The sequence below is a fragment of the Aotus nancymaae genome, unplaced genomic scaffold (genome assembly GCF_030222135.1).
Source record: "Aotus nancymaae isolate 86718 unplaced genomic scaffold, 86718_ANA_hifiasm-v0.15.2.pri h1tg000011l, whole genome shotgun sequence".
In the NCBI taxonomy this organism is placed as follows: domain Eukaryota; kingdom Metazoa; phylum Chordata; class Mammalia; order Primates; family Aotidae; genus Aotus; species Aotus nancymaae.
The window spans coordinates 79,636,381-79,655,869 of record NW_026988422.1 but is presented as its reverse complement, the minus strand read 5'-3'; the positions used below and the strand labels follow the sequence as shown (position 1 = coordinate 79,655,869).

General features: G+C 38.9%; 1 protein-coding gene across 3 annotated transcripts in view; it reads left to right on the top strand.

Moving 5' to 3' along the window:
* Positions 1-16,868, top strand: part of ATG2B (autophagy related 2B) — an 87,241-nt gene extending 70,373 nt beyond the window's left edge. For all 3 annotated transcript variants that reach the window (XM_012471275.3, XM_012471277.3, XM_012471276.3), the window contains 8 exons: positions 2,773-2,851; positions 3,166-3,373; positions 6,234-6,303; positions 6,637-6,719; positions 7,554-7,675; positions 7,898-8,052; positions 8,682-8,831; positions 12,103-16,868. In XM_012471275.3, coding sequence (XP_012326698.1) covers positions 2,773-2,851; positions 3,166-3,373; positions 6,234-6,303; positions 6,637-6,719; positions 7,554-7,675; positions 7,898-8,052; positions 8,682-8,831; positions 12,103-12,333 — 1,098 coding nt within the window. In that variant the 3' untranslated portion in view covers positions 12,334-16,868. The remainder of the gene's footprint in view (positions 1-2,772; positions 2,852-3,165; positions 3,374-6,233; positions 6,304-6,636; positions 6,720-7,553; positions 7,676-7,897; positions 8,053-8,681; positions 8,832-12,102) is intronic.
* Positions 16,869-19,489: the final 2,621 nt, after the last annotated feature.

Genomic DNA, 19,489 nt, shown 5'->3' with positions numbered 1-19,489 from the left:
ATGGTTTTGGCTCTTAGGAATAAAGCTCTTAGGAAATTTATGTCAAAGTATTTTTATGGGCATACATTTTGATTTCTCTTGGTTGAATAAATACATATATAAGAGTAGAATTTCTGGGTCATAAATAGGTGTATGTTGAGCTCTCTTAAGAAGCTGCCAAACAGCTCTTCACAGTGACTGTTGCATTGCACATTGCCACCAATAGCCATGAGAGCTGCGGCTGCTTCATAGCCTTGCCAAACTTGGTACTGTTGTCTTTTAAATTTTAGCTGGTATACTTTGTGTACATTGTGGTTTTAAATTGGATTTCCCTCTTAACAGGTGACATTGACCATCTTTTTATGTGCTTATTAGCCATTTGTATATTTTCTTTTGTGTTTGTGAAGTGTCTGTGTCTTGCTAGTTTTAAAATTGTATTTGGGTCGGGTGTGGTTACTCATGCCTGTAATCCCAGCACTTTGGGAGGCCAAGGCAGGAGGATTGCTTGAGCCTAGAAGGTTAAAATCAGCCTGGGCAACATAGTGAGATCTTGTTTCTACAAAAAATAAAAAATAAGAAAATTAGCTAGGCATGGTGGTGCATGCCTATATTCCCAGCTAGTTAGAGGGCTGAGGTGGGAGGATTGCTTGAATCCAGGAGGTGGAGGCTGCAATGAGCCATGATCACACCACCATACTCCAGTCTGGGTGCCAGAGTGAGACCCCCATCTATAAAAACAAAATAAAATAAAATTGGGTTGTTGCTCTTATTGATTTGTAAAGAGTTTAGCATAAATACCAAAATCAAACAATTGAGAACATTTTAAAAAGCTGGTGATTAGCATCTCTTTATCTGTTGTTTTGTGCATTTGTGGTGAAAAATGAGTAGAAACCATTGTCTCTTTAGTCTCCTTTTTTTTTTCTTAAAGAGCATATTGATACCTGAAAATTTGTGGGTTTTTTTGAAGGTAATCATGGAGTCCCACCGTTTATGACATTGAAAATACCACCATCTAGTGGCCAAGGAATAGTATTTTATATGCTGTTAAACTGTAAACATGTAGTATTTGGTATAATATGAATTATATATGTTAAATTGTTAAATGTGTATAATGGAAATAATATGTAAAATACATAACACGAATATTATATATGTAAAATATAACAATATAATGAACAATTCATGAACCCACTGCCCTGCTTCTGAACCAGTATATTTCCACTACTGTTGAAACCACCAGCTTGCTCTGCAGTCCATTGCTTAGTCTCCCATGTGCATGTTACATAGAATATCCTTCTCATTTGCATCATTTGTACTTCTGAGATTTGTGATCAGTAAACAGAGCTTTTGGAATTGTCAAACTGTTTTGGTGTGCTACCAAATATTTTGATACTTCATGTTGCATTTTGGCACAGTATTAATGTTTTATATTAGTTTAGGATTTTTTTTTTTTTTTTGAGAGAGAGATTCTTGCACTGTCACCTCAGGACTGGAGTGCAATGGCATGATCTTGGCTCACTGCAACTTCCATCTCCTAGGTTCAAGCGGTTCTCCTGCCTCAGCCTCCTGAGTAGCTGGGATTACAGGCACCTACCACCAAGCCCAGCTAATTTTTTGTATTTTTAGTAGAGACAGGGTTTCACTATGTTGGCCAGGCTGGTCTCGAACTCCTGACCTCGTGATCTGCTTGCCTCGGCCTCCCAAAGTGCTGGAATTATAGGCATGAGCCACTGCGCCTGGCCAGTTAAGGATTTTTTTAATGAAAGGAAAGAATAAGAAAGATCAGGCCCAGGCATATATATAAGTATATTCCTGAAGATATATTTGTCAGTTTGAGTGAGATAGGCAAAATGAAGCTGCTGGTAATGGGAAAATATGGGATGTACGTGCAATGTGAAGACAGAGTCATGCAGTTTTTGTTTGTAATTATGTAATTTCAGGAGAGACCACACTGAATGGATTATTTTGATTATTTTGAATATCATGTTCAATGAGGAAATGTATTAAGGCAGTCTAATGTATGATAAAAGCAGAAGTAAGTCATTTGGAACTTTGAAGACACTAAAAGTGTCCAGCATATGATTGTTGGTAATATTACCACAATGCAGAATGAGAGCCAGCGCCAAGAAAGAGTGAGAGTGCTCCATTTCTAAGAAAACTGAAATATACTTTGATTTTTTTTTTTTGAGATGAAGTCTCGCTGTGTCACCCAGGCTGGAGTGTAGTGGTGCAACGTCAGCTCACTACAACCTCCGCCTCTTGGGTTCAAGCTTTTCTCTTACCTCAGCCTCCCAAGGAGCTGGGATTGCAGGCATGCACCACCATGCCCTGCTAATTTTTGTGTTTTTAGTAGAGACGGGGTTTCACCATGTTGGCCAGGCTGGTCTCAAAACTCCTGACCTTGTGATCCACCCACTTTTGCCTCCCCAAGTGCTGGGATTACAGGGTGAGCCACTGTGCCCAGCCAAATGTACTTTAATCTAGAAATCCTTCCTACCTTTGTAATCTTTAACTTCTGTCTCTCAGTTTTCATACCTATAAATTAATTTCCTCATAGAATTATGAGAATTAAAAGGGAAGTATGTGTTTGTGTCTGTGCATTTGTGTGCACGTGTGTGTGTGTGTGTGGTGGAGAGAAGACTAGGGGTAATGACTGGAATAAAGGATTCAATAAATTGTAGCTATATTTGAACAATGAGTAAAATATATGAGTTTAAGATACTTTGTCTCATAGTTTTAGAAATAGGTAGGTTTTTTTTTCCTTTTAGTTAAAATTACGTCTCTTAATTTTAGGATGCCTTGTTCTTCCTGAAGGATTTCTTTACAAGTCTTTCTACAGAAGTAGAGCTTCTAATGACTCCAGATCCAGAAGGTATTAAATATGTATAGTTTGAAAAGCCTATACCAAGTACTTGGATTGATACTGATTATTATGGGGTTTTTTGAGAATGTACTAAAATGTTTATTCCCACTTAAGTAAATGTGTTCTGTGTTGATTTTTGTTGATTTTTGCAAATGCTGTTTATATAAAAGTAATAATTTAAAAGATAAAAGCAAATTTTCTCTGTAACAGAATTGTATTTTAATTGGAGAAACTATAGGAAAACAAATTAGATCAAGATTAATTTAAATGGTTGCTCAGAAGAAGCATACCTAATTTTTCAAACGTGCACATTACATTTTCAGTTAAAAAGTCTCCTGGAGCTGATGTCACCTGCACTTTGCCAAGGCATTTGAGTACCTCAAAGGAGCCAAATCTAGTTATTTCTTTCCCTGGGCCAAAACAACCTTCCCAAAGTGATAGTGCCAATTCAGTGGAAGTGGTTAATGGCATGGAAGAGAAGAACGTCTCTGCAGAAGAAGCGTCTTTTAGTGATCAGCCTGTGTTTTTTAGGTAACTAATTTGGTTTTGATAACAAATGAAGTTATTTTAGAGTTTTGAGGATTGTTCTGTGATGTGTGTATGCTGGTAATCATGAGGTTCCCTCAGCTTTTCTTTGCACTGTCAAATTGTCAGCTGGTGTATTTATCTGTATGTGGTCCCCATCTAATTGCACCTCCCTCATGTGCACGTAGTAACCGGTTCAAAATTCATCTCTTTTGATTCTCTGGCAGGAATTTCCTTTTCTCCTGACTGCTGCTTTTCTCCTTCTGTCCCCTCTTTCCAGCACTGTTATGGTGTGTTTGTACCAGCCCAACAGGATATTATCCTTTTGCTCTTTTTTCCTTTACATAGCTCAACCTGGCTTTGCCTGCTTGCCTTTTCCCTTGTAGGGGTTTTCTACCTATTTTCTCTGTCTGCCTTTACCCATTGTCATATGTCTTTGCTGACCCTTTCCTCCCTGCTTAGTGGGCACTGTTGGGAGACCCAGGTCCCCTGTGCTGCTGTTGTCTGCTGTGACTGCTGCCCAGCGGCTCAGCCAGCTGGAGCACAGCACACTGGAGTTTCCTCATTTTCAGACCTGTTCATTCTTCTCATCTTCTTTTTTTTCCAACCCTCGATGGTAGGGATGGTGGCTTGGCCCTATGGGAAAGAGAAGGGATTGAAGATCAACGCCCCCTTGTTATGAGGAGCAGTCAACATCTTCCCTGATTTTCTGTGCTGCTTTCTCACACATCCCGGGTTCCTGATTTCTCTCCGTCTTTTCCTCTAGGTTCTGAAGTTAGACTTTAGGTATGGGCAGTATTACTACTGGAAAAGGTTGTCACATTTTAAATACTTTGCACAGTGACAAAAATAGAAAAAAATGGAATATGATAATTGGAAACATCTTAGAATAGATGATTTCTGGTGGTTCTAAATCTTTCCACCACCAAAGAAGGACCTTTTAAAATTAATTTCCCACATTGATCCTTTTATTTTTACAAAAACGTATATTTTAAGTGATAAATTGCATTTTTATTTTATATTATTCACATATAAACTGCCAGTTTGGTTTCGGTAAACGTGGGCCTGAAAGCAAAGAAATTTGCCTTTTTCTTTTTTTTTAGCCAAAAGAAGTAGGGTTACTCATTTATTTAGGTTTAAAAAGTACACAACCCCTGTACTTACTTAGGTAAATGTTTATTTTTTTATTAGACTATTTCAAATATTGAGAATAGCTTATAGATTTTCATTTGTACTCTCAAAAGCTCCTATCAGTACTATAGTCTAAATTATACACCTTATAAATGAGGAAGAGAAGGCCCAGAGAGGCGAGCTGACTTGCTCAAGACCACATAATTAGTGGCCAAGGCATGGCTAGAATGCAGGTCTTCTTATCCCTAATCCAGAAAATTCAGTACAGGTTTTAGTAATGCCACAAGAGCCCTGTTCCTCCCCATAAGCAGTTATTCATTTTACAAATATTTTTTGAGCACTTAACTGTATGCCAGGTTTTGATCTAGGCACAAATGAACAAAGTAGAAAAAATACTTTATTTAATTGAATTTACAAATTGAGATTACAAATAATTAAAATAATTGGTTTGTCCTATTATATATGCCATAGAGAAAAAAAAAGAGTAGGAAAGGAGAGTATTTAGATGGTACTGGCCAGACAGCCAAATGGAGCTGAGGATTCACTGGATGGGTGTGACCTGGGAGTCCCAGGCTTCTTGTAGTAATTGGTATAAATAAAACATCTCCATTTTGTTGTTAGGTGAAGTGGACTTTTGTGAGATGGCTTAGAATGTAACTACCAACATTAATTCTGTGGGAAAACTGTGTTTGAAGTTTCAAACATTGTTTGCAGCCAGTGTGTGGAAGCCAGCTCATTGTATTAGATGTGTACCATTGGTGTACAACCAGCCCTCTATATCTACAAATTCCACATCTGAGATTCAACCAGAATATTAATAAAAATAACAATAAAAATACAAATAATACATAGAAAAACGATTTGCACAGCATTTACATTGTATTAGATATTGTAAGTAATCTAGAAATGATTTAGAGTATATGAGAGGATGTGTGTGGGTTATATGCGAATACTATCCCATTTTATATAAGCGACTTTAATGTCAAGGGGTTTGGTATCCACAGGGGTCCTGGAACCAGTCCACTTCAGAAACCAAGGGACAACTGTATAATTACAATTTCATTCTCACACCGTTCCCTATATTTGTTTGTCAATATTCTGTTTACTTAGAAACATTAATTTCAAGGATTCTCACAAAATTTAACAATGTAGGTGGCATTTTAACAATTTCTGAACACTGAGCAGCAGAGAGTTTAAGTGACTTGCTGACAGTTTCATCTCATAGATGAACCTGGGGTTCATGTCAGGTTTTCTGGCTCTTTTTCACCAGAGAGTCAAAATAATTCTTTACCTCTTCTCTTTATATTTCTTGGTAAATGACTATGTGGTTTAATCTTGAAGGTTACTTTTATTAATTTATTCTTTGAATGAATTGAAAATATATATATAAGAATACATTTTTATAAGTGTACATTATTTCATAAACTGAGAAAAAGTTTTATATTTTATTTTGCTATTTTTTATTTTTATTTTCCCACACTATACTGACGTAACTAAGAAAAGCTTTTTGTGAGAAATGCAAATATAATAATATATGAGACAATTAACATCTGTTTAATTGTTATATTAAGAAAAGATAGAGCTAAAAGCCATTCTCTTTTATTTAGTTTTTAAGATATTTACATTATTTATTTTGTGGTTTTGTTTTTCTCTAATTGAACAAATTAATTTATATCTAATTTCACCTATTAGTAATGGTAAATGTAAATAACTCTTCTCCTTCTTTTATCTTCAGAGAATTTAGATTCACGTCAGAAGTTCCCATTCGACTTGATTATCATGGCAAACATGTATCAATGGATCAGGTTGGGAAACTCCAAATATACTCTACAAAATTATCTTATCTGTTTTTCTAATGAACTTTTTTTTTTTTAACTTTTCTTTGTCATAGTTTATATATATGTTTGAAATGAAGTGCAAGGTTTTTGAATTTAATTGTTTTTAAAGTAAATATTTATTTAAGTACCATGAATAAAATTTGGTATAAATTGGATCATATGTATTATATATATTTTTGCTGTAAATATTTTAAGTCTTTTACTATCAGTAATGATTACTGCTTTGACTTTCAAATTAACAATGATTTTAGATGTTGAGTCTTAATTTACAGGTTAATTTGGCCTTTTTTAATTTTGAAGGGTACACTAGCTGGGATTTTGATTGGTCTGGCTCAGTTAAACTGCTCTGAACTAAAGCTAAAGAGGCTTTCCTATCGACATGGGTAAGTAAACTTATTACTTGAAGCTTTAAGTGAAGTTACCAAAGTTAGTGTACAACAAATTTAAAAACTGAATTTTCTTAGCAAGCATACACAATTTTATAATATTTTATTTAGAGAGCTCATTTTTAGAGGACTCTTACAGATTTAGTCACTGATTTCTATTCTGAGGGATTAGAAGTAGTTTGAACAGAGTAGTATTTGGAAAAAGCAGTTATAGTTTAGGATATTTTAAATAATTTTCTAAGGTTGTAAATTAGCTTATTCAGTGGAAAGACTGGAAGTTCACAAGGTGGTAAACCATGGTTCTTAGTAGCAATTATTGGCAATTTAGAGACTTTGGGTTAATCCTGTGCCAGAGCCTTAGATGTTCAAGAAATAAAAACAGTGGAAAAACACACTTACATGTATTACCTGAGTCTTGTAGAAATTATTAACATTAGAATCAGATTTTATATTTATATGTGTGTGTGTATGTATGTATATGTATATTTAGAGAAATTCGGGTTGTGAGTTAAATGGACGATTTAGGTTTCTTTTTGATTTGAAAAATGTTTACCAGTTTTTGAAGCATCTGTAGTATTTGTCCTTATAATTTGTAAATTTTGTTTTTTTTTTTTTTGAGACGGAGTTTCGCTCTTGATACCCAGGCTGGAGTGCAATGGCGCGATCTCGGCTCACCGCAATCTCTGCCTCCTGGGTTCAGGCAATTCTCCTGCCTCAGCCTCCTGAGTAGTAAATTTTGTTTTAAGTAAAAAAAAAAAAAAAAAACCCTCAAATGAATCTATGTCTAGAAATGTATTTCTCCTTTTGACATACTAATAATAATTTCTCTAGTTTATTAGGTGTTGACAAATTATTCTCATATGCAATCACTGAGTGGCTTAATGACATTAAGAAGAACCAGCTACCGGGAATCCTGGGAGGTGTTGGACCTATGCATTCACTAGTACAATTAGGTGAGTTTTCTTTTTTTTAATCTAAAGATAAGTTATTTTTTTAGATCAGTAATTCTTATCTCTTTGAGAATTTATGTGAGGACCATTAGTCTAGAAAACTTACATATGTACTCGTACACACAAAACTTTGCCTCCAGTTTTAGGAGTTAAAAACCCCAGGGTTAGAACGATAGAAAGGTCTGAACTCCAGCACTGATGTTGATTTTGTGTTGACTGTTCTAGTGCAAGGCCTAAAGGACTTGGTCTGGCTACCAATAGAGCAGTACCGGAAGGACGGCCGCATTGTCAGAGGGCTTCAGAGAGGTGCTGCTTCCTTTGGGACCTCCACAGCAATGGCTGCTCTAGAACTCACAAACAGAATGGTTCAAACTATACAGGTATCTCTCCTTAGACTGCCTTAGACTAGACAAAGAAGAGCCATTGTGAAATGGTTGGGTCCTTTTATTTTTAAGACAATACTGTGAAAATATAAAATGTTGTGAGTAGATACTTTATTTGTAATGATTTAATGTCATGCTTGTTTTATTGCTTAAATGTTTGGTGTTAAATAATTAGAATAAAGCAGTGGAATACAGTGTCAGATTTGTTTGCCTGTTTCAGGTAAATGGTAAACATTAAGTTAGCAAAGGATTTATTTCACCACATTTATATGAAAGGATCATAGCTAAATTTTTTAAAGAAGGCGTTATAGTTTAAATGAAGTATTAAAGGTCATTCTAGTAAGCATTAAGTTCCATAGACGGATGTGGAAATGTTGAGTGTTCTCAGTGAACAGAGGAGGGGCTAAAAAAGTCAGCTCAATCCAGGTGTTCTTAATTTATACTTTTATGTTCTTGTTATAAAAGTCATCAGTTCTTGTGGTGAAGAATTCAGATATGCAGAAGTGTCTTCATCAGGGCTCGTGAGTCCCTCTGCTCTTCTTCCCTCCTGTAGGAAGTGCTCTGCTGGTCTGTAACTCTTCAGACTTTCTTCTAATTCATTTCTTCCTTTTGACAAAATGATCCAGGCAGCCGCAGAGACTGCTTATGACATGGTGTCTCCTGGTACCCTTTCTATCGAGCCCAAGAAGACCAAAAGGTTTCCTCATCACCGGTTAGCCCACCAGCCAGTAGACCTGCGGGAAGGTGTGGCCAAGGCCTACAGTGTTGTGAAAGAGGTAACTGAATACTTGGGTGGACACATCAGAATCTGCCTGCATGCTTTCCCAACCTTCACCACCTAAAGAGCATTTAATGGCTTAAATTTATTCTGTAGAAATCCCTGGGAGCGGAATGGGAACTGCTGCTAATAACATGTGCCCATACCTGTGTGAGGTGACAGAAAAGGACAAGTCTTGGACTAGTAGTCTTACATGAAGACTAGTGATTGCTCGGGTGGATGGATTCTCTCTCCTTACCTGCAGAAGCACTCAGGGAGTGATAGAAACAGATGCCATGTGTTCACTGTCTAGGTTTAACACATTTATACTCTGCGCTGCTTACCTCAGATTCCTCAGATTTGCTTAAGAACCAGAGCTTTTCAGATGAATGTCCCACCCTGATCCCATTCCTGTGCCTTTGCTATGCTGAAGGTGGAATGTATGTTTTTCTTGTACATATTTTTATAGTTTTATTATACAAGTATGTATTCATAAGCAAAATATACTAGTGTTTATGTTTTAAAACTAGTTTCATAAAACTAATTTCAACAGTTTTATGGTGTTTTACTGTATGAATATACCATAATTTATTTATTTTCCTGTTGGTGGACATTCAGTTTCCCTTTTTTCCCCTAAAACACCACTATGGGGAGTGCTCTTTTAACTGTCTTTTTGTTCTTACGTACAAGAAATTCTTTAGGGTGGAATTGGGGAGTAACTGTTGGAATCTCGACATTTGTTAAGCATTGCTGAACTGGCATCACAGTTGTGCCAGTGAACCCTGTTTTTTTTCTGGGTGTTGTCAGGGGCATTCCCTGGCACACTCTTTTTGACATTCTTTTTAATTTGACAAAAGAAAGCTTGAGGTCATTTTACTTAAGATTTGTGTTTTAGGATTTTATGAAAGATATTTTTCTCAGTCATATTCTGACAGCAGTCAGACGTCCCTAGGATGGTCTTTTACCTGAGAAAAGTAGCCTCTGTGGTCCCGAATTGTGGGAAGTGCACGGAGGTAGGGCCCCAAGAAATGTATAAGTGGATAAATAAAGGTAAGACCAATGGTCAGCTTTGAAAAAAAGATTCACTGGGGAGAATAAAGAGAGATAATTGCCAGTCAGACCTGCTCCTACAGATGTCAGGATTCGGTCAGCTATCAATAGGTTAAAATTAGATCTGTGAAATGGACACTGGGGTTGGTAAGAGTAGTGAACAGTGAGATGTAATAGCACTTTGATATTTAGCAATTTGTGAAATGGTTGCTGTATTTAATCTATGTTCATTTTGAAATAAATGTGTGCTTACTTTGTGCCAAATGTATGGTAATCACCAATAGAGATAAGCGATATTCCTAATTTACAGATGAGGAAACAGCTTCCACCAGACAGTGGCCTCCCCCAAGTACCATAGTGGGAAGGGAGTGGAGGCAGGATTGGAGCTGGGTATTTAGGTCTGAAGTTGAGTTATCTTTCTCTAAGCTGTCAATAGGAAGAATGAGGGAAGGGAGGGTGAGATTAGTTAAATGTGGATTGAGATGGTGGGATGTACTTGTTTGGACTTACTCAGGATTGTCTATTAAAGTTTTTAAAAAATAGTTCCTAAGTGGTGATTGGTCTTTCTTTTCCATTTTAGATGTCAGTAAGTCAAAGATGAAGAGCAAATGCCTTGTGTGTGTCATAGATAGGCTCATCTTTTAGATCAGAGGTCGGCAGACTAGGCTTCAGGGCAGACCTGGCCATGCCTCTTCTGTATGGGCCCTTAAGCTAATAATAATGGTGCTTACAATTTTAAAGGATTGTAAAACAAAAACAGAAAATAAATGACAGAGCCCATGGCCCACAAATACCTTCTATGTGGCCCTTACAGAAAAAGTATGTCAACCCCTTCTTACATAGTTCTATTTGGTGGTGGTCAGGCACTTATGAGGGTGGCAGTAGGAATTATTGAACACTTACTGTCTTCCAAACTATGTCAAGGTTTTGAGATTTAATTCTAACAATCACCATAGGAGGAAGGCAGCATTTTAATTCCCTGTTTAAATGACTTGTCCAAGGTCACACAGCTAAATAATAGGGCTGAGATTGGAATTTACTTCTGTTGTCTGCAAACGTAGTGGTGGGCGGCCTCACACTCTACTCACCTACTCCTGTTTACCATGGGTGGGGTAGGGAGGAGAACTGGTGAGAGAGGAGATGGTGCAGGGAATGTGCAAGTTGGAAACGTTTTCTTTGTTGTACTCATGGTTTCTCTTATTGGCTGTTATCCTCTAGATGGTTTTTAAAGTCGCACTTACATTTCTTTGAGTTTTTCTGCATGTCCTTTTTTTTTTCTTGCTCCATGGTATTACATGTTTTTGCCAAATGCGCTGGGTAGATAGGACGCTCTTGTTAACTTGCCAAAATGATGGCTAGATTCTGGGTTAGGACAGCGTTCTTGATTTCCCTGGAGAACCCAAAGTTCCTTTATTCTGTCCCCATCACTGAAGCTGTCACAGTGGAATGTTGCTTTGAGTTTCCTAGGGATTTCTGAGTTAGATAAACGGTAGAGAAGAAGTCATGTGAAGTTTTTATTACATTGGTTTGACCTACACGTTTATATATTGAGCTTCAGAGTTAACAGTCATTACTAGCATAGGGAGTGAGTAAACAGAATGAAAGCTTAGCAATCATTATTTTCTTGTTATATGTTGTAAGAAAGATGGGAAATGCTACTGAAGTTTTGTTGAGAATTATTAAACATGTGCCTGCTTTTTGTTCTCGGAATTCTCTATTTAATCCAGTAAAATGTTCTATTTAGCTTTTTATCTTAATTGAATTTTCCATTTTTTTCCTAATACATAACCAGTAATTTAAAACAAATTAAGTAATTTCTCAGAGCTTAATAGAACTAAGTGTTCTTATGTTGAATCAAAGGGAACTGTCACCATATTTCTTTAGTGAGTATATTTATTCAGAAAGCTTTGTTTGCCAAGTTTGATTTAACTGGAGTGATTAATAATACCAGCAAAGCTTATATTTCTGTCTTCCCAATGTGAAATGGTTGCTGTACATTTTCCACACACTAGTGTCACAACAAAATACTAAATCATAATTGCCTCTTTCCCTTATAATTAGAATTCTGTCATTAAAATTAATAATCCTGGGTTATCTAAAAGCATTGTATTTTTTTGGTCTGGTTACAAACATAATGTTGGTTACCTGCACTAGAAGTGTGTACTGTAGGATAGCTAGGGAGTTTTCTGACCAGAGTTTGTTCACTGCTGTCCTCTCCCCTACCTCCCACCTCTGTGCAGGGAATCACAGACACGGCTCAGACCATTTATGAAACTGCAGCTCGAGAACACGAGAATAGAGGGGTGACTGGTGCCGTTGGTGAGGTTCTGCGCCAGATTCCTCCAGCGGTGGTGAAACCTCTGATTGTTGCCACAGAAGCAACGTCAAACGTGCTGGGTGGCATGAGAAACCAAATTAGGCCAGATGTCCGGCAAGACGAGTCACAGAAATGGCGCCACGGAGAGGACTGATGGCTCAGACCTGACTGCGTGAAGATAAGGAGAACGGAACCAGGAGCTCAGTGTCCCAACAGCAGCTTCGGAGGAAGCTCGTTTAAGTTTGTCGTGCTATCTCAGGAACAAAAGCATTTTTTAGTTAAATAATTTAATGTCAAAACAACATGCAACCAAAAGCTTTTGCCATTTAGGGCTGGTTGATACTTGCCTGTAGGAATGTTTGGTGGCTGGTGTCAAAGGTCCTTAACGCATTTGCTGCCAAGTTAGTGGAAGGCTCACTTTTGTCAAGATGACTGTAATTCTCCTTGTTACCTACGAGCGATCGTTGGAAGCCTCCTTCTAACACTCTTTGTGTAGCTCTATGGAGTTGAATTTTCTTAAGGTTTAAAAAGAATCACAGCTTCAAAACTTTAATTGAAAATGCGAGACAGAAGCCACAGGGGAAGCAAAGCAAATAGGATTTTCAATATAAATATCAGTATGGAAAAATAACCTATTCTGTTGAATTTAGTGTTCATGAACTTGAGAACAACATTATTTCCATTTACTCTGAAAATCCTTCTGGGGATTTGAGAAAGTGAATGTTGCAGACGTCTTCTGTTGTGTTGCACTTTATCCTGTGTGTGTGTATGTGTTTTTAGATAAATTCAAGTTGCGTGCTATATTTCTTGTATAATTTACAAAGTTACACAAATATAAAGAGCAGTAAACTTGTCTGAAATTTTTTGGCAAAGGAAGGTAACTTAAATGTAATAGCTTCCTTTAAGTGTACAGGAAAACATGCATTCTATAATGAAGTGGGGCCCGTGTAATTGTTTATATGTTCAGTTTTAAGCAGGTATCATGCAGGCTTGTTAGGAATGTATGGATGGGGAAATTGGAAGTGGTTTTTACTCTTTTAAAAGTAAACAAAAATTCTTCAGATATGCCCTAGTCAACTATTTCAACGTACCATTTTTACTTGGTTAACAGTGTACTTTTGATAACCTATCAGGAATGAATAAAGTATTTTTATTTAAAGGTGATACTGTTTTATGCTTCCATGAATATTTTGCTTTTCTTAGAGCATATTCATAGATGCAGTACTATGATTTATCACAAGATAACTGGGAGCACTTTCTCAGAATTGATTTTGGTTAGTATCAGGTAAATCATTACCAAGGAGTGAGAGGGAACTTGTTCTGAATCCTGACTTTAGACTGATCCAGCAGAAGGAAAAGGTGGGACTCTGTATTTGTCCACCGTTTAAAGTTGCGTGATGTGATTTCCTGTTTTCTAAAGTTGAGAGAATATCACTGAATTTGGATTTCAAAAATGCATTTCAATTTGGGGCTTGGAAAATGAAGTTACATCAATTTCATTCTGTAAATTTTCTAAGCAGGAAAGCAATGTAAACCAAAAATCAAAATGTTTAGAATTTATAAAAATGGGGTGATATAGCTTTTAATTTTAGTTACCTTTTCACTGCCAAAAAACTTAAAAAGACAACAGCGTAACCACCTGTTTAAGCACCATGGGACCATCTGTTACTCAGTTCTGATAGAGCCTGGTCCTGGTGACGCGCTAATGGGAAGGAGTGCTGTGTTACCGGGAAGGCCTCTGGCTGTGGGGCGTGTTCTGACCCCACTTAGACTCCAGCTTTCTCCATTTGCCCTTAATAAGGAAACTTGCTATGTGTGTTACCAGTTATGATGAGTCAAACTGGAAAATACTTGATCAAACTTAAAATTGTAAAGTTTCTAACTTTTAAATATACTTTCCAAGGTTATACTTAAGTTCAGTTAAATACAGTATAGCGAAAAATAATTATTCTCTCCTTTGCACCCTGAGTTGCGAACAAATTAAGTTTACAAATCTCATTTAAACATATATCTTTGTAATGTAACCTCTGTGGTTCTTCCTCTGTTCTTCCCTCCTGCACCTGCTGTTGATATAATCATTATTTTGGGAACAGAAACGTTGTGTCTCAGAAATATCCATTGTCAGTTCAGCCAAGATGTTCTTTACTTGAGATTCTGTAAAGATGTTTACTATCTGTATCTGAACACTTCTACATTATTAGATGTCCTTAATTTTTTTCTTTTTTACAAGTGTCTTTCCAGACTTTTATGTTGTGATGACACAGTAGAAAGAGTGTGGCTAGAATTCGTGGTTTGCCAGATCTGCAGCTTACCAAACGGATGACTTGGCCAGGACATCTGATCTCTGTAAGCCTCAGCATCCCTCCTGGTAAATGGAGGGGTTTTTACGGCAAAGCCCAAGGGGGGTTTTGGATGATTAGGCTGTGTGTGTGTGTGTGAGAATGACAGCATGTGGCGTCATGCTTTGTATAGAGCCTCATACCACTGAGCCTTGTCCAGTGAGAGTCCTCTCTCTGGTGACATCACACACGGAGCAGCCAGGGGCCACCTTAGATCTCTCAGAGCAATACCTTTCTCAGCTGCCACTGTGCCTGCATGGTTGGGTTTGGTGTCATGCTTCTGCCTGGAGTAGACTGCGCATGTCCACCAGCGATACACTGAGTCCTTACAGTTTTTCCCCCATGGAGTCCCATCAGCAGCTCCATCGAGATCTGTTAGCAAGTTGTAGGACCCCACAGTGTTCTGACATGTTAAGACCGTCTTACACCACGAGTAGAGAGGCAGCTGCAGCCACAGCCATGTCTTCTTTTTGAATGGAGCTAACTTGTTGCTCCCTGTTTTCCCTTCCTGTCTGCCCACCACTGAAGATTGCCTTTAAGGTAGACAACACTCAGTGTTTCTTCTAGACGTCGTAGCAATAGACTTTCACTATCATGAAGTTGGGGTACAATTTGGATTCTCACTTAAGTACATATATTTATCAATATTTTTATAAGGCAAAGTTAACTTAAAAAATCTTTCCAAGTAGCAGTGTGCCTAAGATGGCAAAATACTAAAAACTAGTGTTTCCTGCTCCTGACGTGTCACTTTTCAAGCTGATTGAAATATTTCCGGCTTTTAGGGCATTACTTTTTAACCATCTCCTTTAAAAATGGTGTTCTGTAGGGTTAGTGCCTTTGTTCAGTTCCAAAAAAGTCCAGGCAACTGCGTCTGCCCCTACAGAGGCTGCTCATTCTGAGGCTGTGTGTGCTGCTTCCACCGGCACGCAGGCAGCAGGGGAGCCGAATTCTAAAGCCAGCGGCTTAAAATGAGGAGTCCACAATTGCACTATATGGTTTCAGGATTGACTAATCATCGTCTTAACATTAACTCAGATTTTCGATGTGTAAAGAGCTGTGTGACTTGGCTTCAGAGAGATCACTCCGCTTTGCTTTGCTTGAGAGTTCTTGCACCTGCATCCTCAGAACTGTGGGGTGAGGTGGGCTCTGACGAGTGCTCCTCTTCTCTGTTTCCCTTCGCTACTTCGTGACCTACTTAAGACTTTAGAGAGAATGTCCGTCAAGTTCTTTTCTCCATCAAGTTCTGTAAGTTTCTCAAAAGGAAGGGACTCTGCAAACACAAAGTGATCTTCTTTTGTATTTGCAAATGCATCAGCTGGGCATACCAATTGGTATCAAACAGAATAAAATCAAATATAATTTTTTCAGTGTTAGGTTAAAAAGGAATATTATTTGTATAGTTTATAGATAATGAAGGAAAAAGATTTCTTCTTTTCATTGCAGGAAATCTTATTTTTGTTTACTGGAAGATAGAGTCACTCTTTTCATATAAGACAAATAGTGCTTTAATGCCAGCTTACTTGTATCTCTGCCTTGTCAGGATCGTGCTAGGCACACTGCCCCCTTGAATAGACATTATATGCACGGTTGCAAGTCAGCCAATTTTTTTTTTTTTTTATTTAGAAGTTATTTTCCTCTCATGATAGTGCCTGCAAATCAGAGATACAAAAAGCATCCGACACACTACCCTGATAGGCTTCTTTGGGGATGAGAAATGTGAGTCTGAACAACTCAAGAGTTTGAAATGCCAGCCTTTTTGGTAAACATAGGGTGTTAGAGGTGTATTTTGCTGTCCTACGACAATTGTTGGGCCCTTGGTTTCAAGCATGTTGCCTCATAGGAAGCACTAGAGTGCCGTCTGCTGTATTTCAAGAGATTGTAAATGTCATCTCAGCTGGCTCAGTTATATCTCTGATGCCCCAGGTAGCAGCCCCTCCCTCTAAAACAATGTTTACTTTGCTGTTTCACTTGTATTTTGTGTATACAAAATGGCAGCTTCCAATTTCTAGCTGGATTTGTCTTGCACTGTTTGTATAACTTGCTGGTCACCCAGGACTATTTGCTTTTTCATTGAGAAATTCGGTAGCAGTGTCTAGTTCAGCTTTTATGTTGATCCATCCTGACTTATTTTAGACATTGAATTTATCTCACCACAAGTAAAAGAATGTATGTGTATTGACTGTCTCTGCTAAGTTTCCTAATTTTTCCTAATTACGGTAATTATGGATGTGAATAAGAATACTGATATTGTATAAGTATTTTTGTGGAAATGTACCTTGTTAATGTGACTATTTAAATAATATAAAAATGCGAATACTCTTGAAGAAAATTAAAATATTTACTCTTTGGATTTTTGCTTTAAACACTCTTGCCATTCACCGAGAAGTGTTCCCAAAACGTGTGTAAAATACTTTTTGGGGTGGGATGTCCATCTGCTTCAGACCTTGTAATAGGGAAATGAGGCTCCTATGCCCCTGGTGCTTCTCATAGCCAATCTTGGGTCTGTCTGCTGCTGATTTCTGTGCTGTATGGAGTATTAACGGTTCTTCCCTCCCTGTTTTGGATATTAGGCCCTCTGTTATTACCCCTGCAGTATGGACCTGTGGCAAACACGTCCCCTGGTATTGGCCTCACAAACCTGATAACTATTTGGAGGAATATTTTTACTTATGAAGGGAATTTTTAAAAGACATACTTATTATTTTTATTTTATTTTTTTATGGAGTTTTGCTCTTGTTGCCCAGGCAGGAGTGCAATGGAGCAATCTCAGCTCACTGCAGCCTCTGCCTCCTGGGTTCAAGCAATTCTCCTGCCTCAGCCTCCCAAGTAGCTGGGATTACAGGCGTCCGCCACCATGCCTGGCTACTTTTTTGTGTTTTTAGTAGAGATGGGGTTTTACCATGTTGGCCAGTCTGCTCTCGAACTCCTGACCCCAGGTGATCTGCCCGCCTCTTCCTCCCAAAGTGCTGGAATTACAGGTATGAGCCACTGCGGCTGGCCAGACATACTTATAAAGACACATTACTTTAAAAGGTGGTGTGACAGATGTCACTATATATCCACTTTGAAGAATTAGGGAAAAATGACAAGTCACAGTTAACACGTGGCTCTTGAAGAGAGGGAAGGAGACAATTGTGAGATGCTCACTGTGTGCCAGGTATCCTGGTGTATTCTTTTTATAATCTCGCAGCCCCTGCTGAGAGGCAGTAACTAGAGTCCCTGTTTTCCAGAGGAGGAGACAGGTTCAGAGAGGTCAAGAAACTTGCTCACTGTTCCATGGTTTGACTCCCAGACCTCTTGCTCTTCCCAGGACTTCATTTAAGAACAGCTTGGAGCAGTTATCTAAATTAGCAAAACCTCTTCACTAATTGGGAAATCACAGAATTTTGCTAGAGGATTGAGATTAAAGGCTCTTAGAATATTTGAGCAATAAAATGTGCTTGATCTCCTCCCGGCGTCTCCAGCCTTTCCTCCCTCTCCTGGCTGTGCTTAGCCACCCTAGCGGTTCAGTTCTGCGTGCCCGTGAGCAGGAACTAGCGCCACCTGCAAGATTTCTTTCTTTAAATGCTGCAGCACCGGGCACAGTCAACACTGATTAAGGCAAAATCTCAGCATGGGGCTAAAGCGGGGGTTCTCCACCTCGGCACTTGACATTTGGGACCAACCTATGTATTGCAGGATGCAGGGGATGTTGCCAACCCCCACCCCACTCCAGCCTCTGGCCACTGGATGCCAGTCAGTCCCCTCTCCCAGTTGCGACAACCAAAGATGTCTCCAGACGTGGCCAAATATGCCAAGTATGACAAAAATCCCTTTAAAAATCCACTGGGCTAAGAGCTCCCCTGAGAAAAACCATGCACAGCCTGGGGCAAGACCAAGTGCCGTAGCCGCCTCCACTCAGGCGCTCCCTCTGGGTCTCCGCCTGCTCCTGCGTCTCAGCCCAGAGGCTCCACTTGCAGGCAGGCCTGGCCACCCTCCCTTCCTCTCTCTTTCCCACTACAGCATGCTCTCCTTTTCTTTGTTAAACTTTGCAGCACTTCTCGCATACGGTAGATCCATGTCTGTTTCCCGGTTTGTCTGACTTCCTTCAGGAGGTCAAGGGACTTAGGGACCTGGTGCCTAGCACGGTGCCTCGTCCAGAGTCAGGGATCAGCGAATGGTGAATGAATGAATGAACAAGTGAACCTTAGTGGTCATCTAGTCCTGTCTGCCATTGAGGAAGCCGAAGCCCAGAGAGGGGAAATTCTTTGCCCAAGATCACATGATTACTACTTACAGGTGTCCTTTATTCAATGTAAGCTAATGTTTTCTTAATTTTAGCAATACTTGTGATAACTTTTAAAGTAAAAATATATATAAAATAAAAGTTCAACATTGATTGAATGTTTCCTACATGGCAACTCCTCTGCTCGGCACTCGACAACACTCTTAGCTACTGTGGCATGGTTCCCAAACTTGTCTGCACATTAGTCCCCTGGGGAGCTTTAAAAATACACCCCAGGGATTGGGATTTAGCTGGTCTTTGGTGTGGCCTAGGCTTTGGCATTTTTGAGATGTCTCCTGGTTCTTCTCATGTGCAGACAAGTTCTGAGACCCAGTGCATTACACTGCCCTGCCCCATTCACCAGGGTAGGGTGACATTTACATTCACTGTCAGTATCGACAATGTAACATTCACATTCAGTATCAGCCAGGGTCCCAGCAGGAGACATGACCACTCCCTGTGATGGGCAGGTGCTAGGAAGGAAATACTCAGCACATGGTGGGCAGCACAGGGTAAAGGAAGCCCACAGGCACCTCGTGGCTGTCTCTGAGCCAAGTGAAGACTTGGTAGCACTTCTTTAATCCACTTTCAGCTCTGGGCCTGCCCTGGCCTCAAAGTCGTGTGAACCAATGACCATTTCTCTCCTCTTGTGGTTCTCCTGGTGTGAATGGGAATAGGATGCCCCTCCGTCTTCATCCCATCTCTCA